This window comes from Echeneis naucrates, chromosome 8, assembly GCF_900963305.1.
Source record: "Echeneis naucrates chromosome 8, fEcheNa1.1, whole genome shotgun sequence".
Taxonomy (NCBI): domain Eukaryota; kingdom Metazoa; phylum Chordata; class Actinopteri; order Carangiformes; family Echeneidae; genus Echeneis; species Echeneis naucrates.
In genome coordinates, this window is record NC_042518.1 from 11299281 (window position 1) to 11304752 (window position 5472).

Genomic DNA, 5472 nt, shown 5'->3' on the forward strand with positions numbered 1-5472 from the left:
TGAAACCTGAATGAGGATATGCAAAAGATGACCCACTGAGTTCAACAGGAAATTTTTTCTCAATCAAAAAATATATTTTTGTTGATTATTATTTAAAATTGAGAAGATGAAAAGTGGTGGAAAAACATGTCTGTTGAAAGATTATTTTTAAATCCATCAATGCTCATAAATATTTTCCAATAATTTCACTGTAATCTTCTGCAGAGATTCATCATCTGTGAACTCACTATTTTAAAGTGCAGTTGTTCTTTGTAGTGTAGTGATTGTCCTTGAGGACAATTATTTTGAGGTAAATTCAAAAGGTTGGTGAAGTTCAGTAATTTAATTGCGGCTTGAACTTTACCGTTTAAAGACAGATTAAAGAATGATAAAAATATCACTGATTCCAAAATCATAGTTGAACCAATTATAGTGAGGTTGTCATATGAGGACTGAAGGTTTTTGTACAGCTGATCAACCAGCTCCAGTCACTGTGAGTCTCTGGCACAATAATAAACAGCAGAGTCTTCAGTCTTCAGACCGTCCATCTGCAGATACAGCTGCTGTTTGCTGTTGTCTCTGGAGATGGTGAACCGGCCCTGGACTGACTGAGAGTAGTAGATCTCACCACTGTCATATCTTATGATAGCAATCCACTCCAGTCCTTTTCCAGGAGCCTGTCTGACCCAATGCATCCAGTAGCTGCTGAATGTGAATCCAGAGGCTGAACAGGTCAGTCTGTGGGATTCTCCAGGTCTTTTAACTGCTGGTTCAGATTCTGTCAGAGTCTGACCATCAACACCTGTAGAAAGAAAAAGATCATAGAGTCAGCTGTTTGAAGCTGCTACCATTTCAAACTAAGAATCAGAGAAACTCTTGACCTGCCCAGCAGAGAGTTAACAGCAGCAGTCCTGTCCTGTAGTCCATCATGTTAAACTGTGTGTCCACTGTCCTCTGTCTTCCTCTCTGCAGTCAGATAAGTAGAGGTGGAAGACATCTGAGTTTTGCATGGACTCCTCCTCACAGGGAGCAGAGAGGTGGACTGGACTGGACCATAACCTGGAGAGTATTAATCCCCACTGACAGAAAAGTGTTTGATGTTGTGACTTGAACATTGTTTCTTTCGACAAAAAACACATTTGTCTCATAACATTCGACATGGTGTTGAAATGAATATCAAAACATTTTCTCTCTTTACTGTAATTGTGTTGATTAATCATGACAACTCACTTTTGATTCCACATCATTTAAAGATTTATTTCTTTCTTACTCTGTAGGAACGTAATTCATTTCTGTAGTTTATTCTCACTAATTAGATCCTTGTGCTGTGAATAACGTTAATTGTTTTTACAGACTTCATACGTTTGTTTGTTTTTTTTTTTTAATTTTCATTCCTGTATGTGTGTGATTTGTTGTTGATTTGTTCATTTGTTTCTATACAATGACATAACAGAAACAAAAATATGTTGTCTGAGGGGTTTTACTTTTAATTATTTGCTCGTCAACAGAAATATTTCATTATTTTAAAACTGACTTATTTTCGTTTGTGGAAATACATGCAATGAAATATTAGTGATTACGATATCAAAATATTCAAATTGAAAATAATGCACCAAATCATACCACCTACATCAAAGCACTTTATATACAGAGCAAGTGCAGACCCAACTCTTTATGGATTTGATAAAGAGACCCAACATATCCCTCCAAGAGCAAGCACAGCAAACATTACAGTGTATTATTCACTGTTATGACTGTTTAAGACTGTTTCCCTCTTTACTGTCGCAGTGAGCTGGTGTGAAACCATCAGTGGTCTGAGGGCTCCTCCTCTGGTGGCTTCATGTATCAAGTGTTCAGGCACTGAGGGCTTTTTGTTCAGGTCTACTGATGCTTTGTGTTATTGTGAGTCTCTGGCACAGTAATACACAGCAGAGTCTTCAGGCTGCAGATTCTGTCCTGTTAATGTTACAGAACTTGTAGAAGTGTATGTCTGATACAGGAACTTGTTCTTCAGGGCTTCATTTTGATGAAAATCTCCTCCTCCCCACCGATGACAAATCCAGTCCATCGGTTTTCCTTCACGCTGTCTGATCCAACCTGTTGCGTAGCTGTTATCAGTCAGAGAATAACCAGAGACCTGACAGGTGATGGTCAAAGACTGTCCAGGCTGAACAACCTTTGAGTCTGGCTGGATGAGATCAATACTGTACACACCTGTGGAAAAAGAAATCAGCATTATCTCCATCAGTCATCTGAATGTTGGCTGTTTCTAAAGTGTTTATTAGTGTGAATCCACTGAAAGCTCCTCACAGGATCCAGCTGCCAGCAGCTGTATCAGAAGCACAGAGAACATGGTTGATGTTGAAGCTGAACTGATGTGAGCTCTTCTGTCCTCTCACTGACACACAGACACACACTTCACTTCTTTATGAGGAACCTTCATTTGCATGTTGCTGAATATTAAAGTTTCTTCTTTGTGAAAACTGAAGTAGATCATATATAGAGGAAGAAGTCGTGTGTTTCCTGCAGATAGCTGAAGCTTTTTTGGTCGTACATAAAGCTCATTAAAGATCTCTTCAGATGACGTAGACCAGCTGAGTTCTTAGTTATTCAGGTTTCCATTTTTATATCTATGTATTAGAATAAATGAACCAACACAAAGTTTGTTGTTGTTGTATCAAATCTTACATTGGAAACAGTTTTTACATCAAATGTACAAACTTAAAGGTTAAAACTTTTCACTGAGAGGTCTTAAACTCTGATGGTTAAAATATAATTTCATTACAGAGACAGAGGCCAGAAGGTCAAAGGTTAAAATATTATATATAGTTCCTATCAATACTATTGTTGGAGGTTGTTGTTGTTCTAGTGAATCCCATCAGAGTAAAGAATGAATATTAATATTTTTACTTGTGTTTGTAAAACTGTGTTATTTTGTATAAATGATACTTTCTGGATGTTTAATTACACTGAGAATGGTTTCAGCAGAGTGTTGTGTTGATGTTGTGTTCTCTATGATCATTGAAGGTTTTTGTACAGCTGATCAACCAGCTCCAGTCACTGTGAGTCTCTGGCACAATAATAAACAGCAGAGTCTTCAGTCTTCAGACCGTCCATCTGCAGATACAGCTGCTGTTTGCTGTTGTCTCTGGAGATGGTGAACCGGCCCTGGACTGACTGAGAGTAATATTTGCTGCTGCCACCACCATTGCTAATGGCTGCGATCCACTCCAGTCCTTTTCCAGGAGACTGTCTGACCCAATGCATCCAGTAGCTGCTGAATGTGAATCCAGAGGCTGAACAGGTCAGTCTGTGGGATTCTCCAGGTCTTTTAACTGCTGGTTCAGATTCTGTCAGAGTCTGACCATCAACACCTGTAGAAAGAAAAAGATCATAGAGTCAGCTGTTTGAAGCTGCTACCATTTCAAACTAAGAATCAGAGAAACTCTTGACCTGCCCAGCAGAGAGTTAACAGCAGCAGTCCTGTCCTGTAGTCCATCATGTTAAACTGTGTGTCCACTGTCCTCTGTCTTCCTCTCTGCAGTCAGATAAGTAGAGGTGGAAGACATCTGAGTTTTGCATGGACTCCTCCTCACAGGGAGCAGAGAGGTGGACTGGACTGTGACTCCACTTTGTGTTTTGTTAAATCATTGAGGAGAATTTGGTGATGACAACTTTGAAGTCATTCATTTGACGGTTTTACAAACAATGTGTTTGAATCTTGTCCATGAAAATATCAGTCACAGTGTTTTCTCCTCAGCACCTTCTGGTTACATTGTAAAATTAACTTTTTTGTTTAGAGTTAATACAAGTCAAGTCACTTTCATCATATTAGAAACTATAACAGAATATTCATAATTCTGACTTTTTGATGAAGAAGAAACATTATTTTTCAGTTATTAAAATCATTGTGAAGACAACCAGAAAGAAGTAAAGCTGTTGATACTGTCATGAATGATGAATCTGTACATTGATCACAGAGAAACTGAACTTACATCCAATAACTCAATCAAATCAATAATGATACAGACATTTTGGAAAATGAAATGCATTGTCATTATAATTATTTTATAATTACTTATTTAATTATGAATATTTCCATGTTTAATTATAGAAAATCTTTTTCCAACTTCTTTACAGAAAAAAAAATGTGTAACTTCTGTTTGTAACTTTATTCTATTAAATACTATGAAATTAATATTATCTTTGAGATTTCATCTGAAATGGATTTAATAAAAAAAGGTTGACACAAACATACACACCCTGACAGTCTGATGGGAAGTTTTTATAGCTGAGGAACAAGGAAGGTCCCTGAGTTTGCATAGAACCAAACATATGAATCGTCAGTGTTGGTCTAACTGGAGACAATAGAGGAGTGTTAAAGTGTTCTGTGCTACTTTGTCTTTTCAGTCGACTTTACAAAGTGAAAAAATTACATCTCTGAGTTCAACACATTATTTTTATTTCTATTTTTTCTGCCTTTTTTCTGCCATTCTACCTTTTATTGAAATATTTAATCATACAATGTCAGAGCTTATAATGACGAGGTTCATCTATTGTTATTTAAAGTCATTGCAGAATGAAATACATTGAATGTATTATCATCAACTGTACAACACTAGCAGGATTTTCAAGGTTTAGTTCAGATCAGCCTTCAAGAGTGTTTTCAGATCAGAGAGAACATCAGAGCGGAGAGTTTCTGAATTTGAGTGATTTTTGAGAGAAACGATGACATTCATGTTGACTGAGAGCATAAACATGATGAAAGATGGAAGACAGATGTACTTTTGATGGAAAATTAACTAAATAAATAATAATAAACAATAAAGTAACGTTATGTGAGAAACTACTCGTTAATTTTGTAACTTTCACTGTCTGTATGCTTCAGTCACACTGTTGATGGGTTTGTGTGCAGGTCTGCTGCTGTTTGTGTCACTGTGGGTGACGTACATGTTGTCCCCCCAGCCTCGTGTGTGTGTCGAGGGTGTGTGATAATACCCTGCCGCCACTGTAGACATAAGCAAAGAGACAGACAACTGTCGCGAGTGTTCACCTCGGCTGCAGGATTTATTATGCAGCGCTGCGTCTTTGTGGCTTTAGGTTCTTCCCAAGCGCTACGCACCCTCTGCTGACCCTTCTGAGGATTACACTAACACTGTAACCAGTACAAGAAAATTGGTATTTTCATTGCTATTCAAGACACAGGAGACTTAAAAATATAGAGAGGGGTGTCTAGTTTTCACCAGATTTAAATTATTTTACTTATTTCAACCATGAACTGTACCAAAATCCCATAATGAACTGAAACATTGTCCCATGGACTTTTTAACATCTGTATTTTTAACCATTTATTCCGAATATTTATTCCTTTTAAACACATTTTAAACCTGGTTTTTTTTTTATGTCTCCTGACATTTGTCTATGATGGGGGACGTACTTGAGTCAACAAGACATGTCCACATGTCTGGGTAAAGCAGTTGTAGCAGTCAGGGT

General features: G+C 37.5%; 3 gene segments (V, D, J or C); all 3 read right to left on the reverse strand.

Moving 5' to 3' along the window:
* Positions 1–467: 467 nt before the first annotated feature.
* Positions 468–909, reverse strand: LOC115048018 (immunoglobulin heavy variable 3-30-3-like). The segment is given in 2 exon segments: positions 468–781; positions 861–909. Coding segments are annotated over 2 exon segments (363 nt in total).
* A 783-nt stretch (positions 910–1692) lies between these two features.
* LOC115048043 (Ig heavy chain V region MC101-like) lies at positions 1693–4532 on the reverse strand. The segment is given in 3 exon segments: positions 1693–2193; positions 2290–2308; positions 4503–4532. Coding segments are annotated over 3 exon segments (366 nt in total).
* Positions 3037–3481, reverse strand: LOC115048007 (Ig heavy chain V region 914-like). The segment is given in 2 exon segments: positions 3037–3353; positions 3433–3481. Coding segments are annotated over 2 exon segments (366 nt in total).
* Positions 4533–5472: the final 940 nt, after the last annotated feature.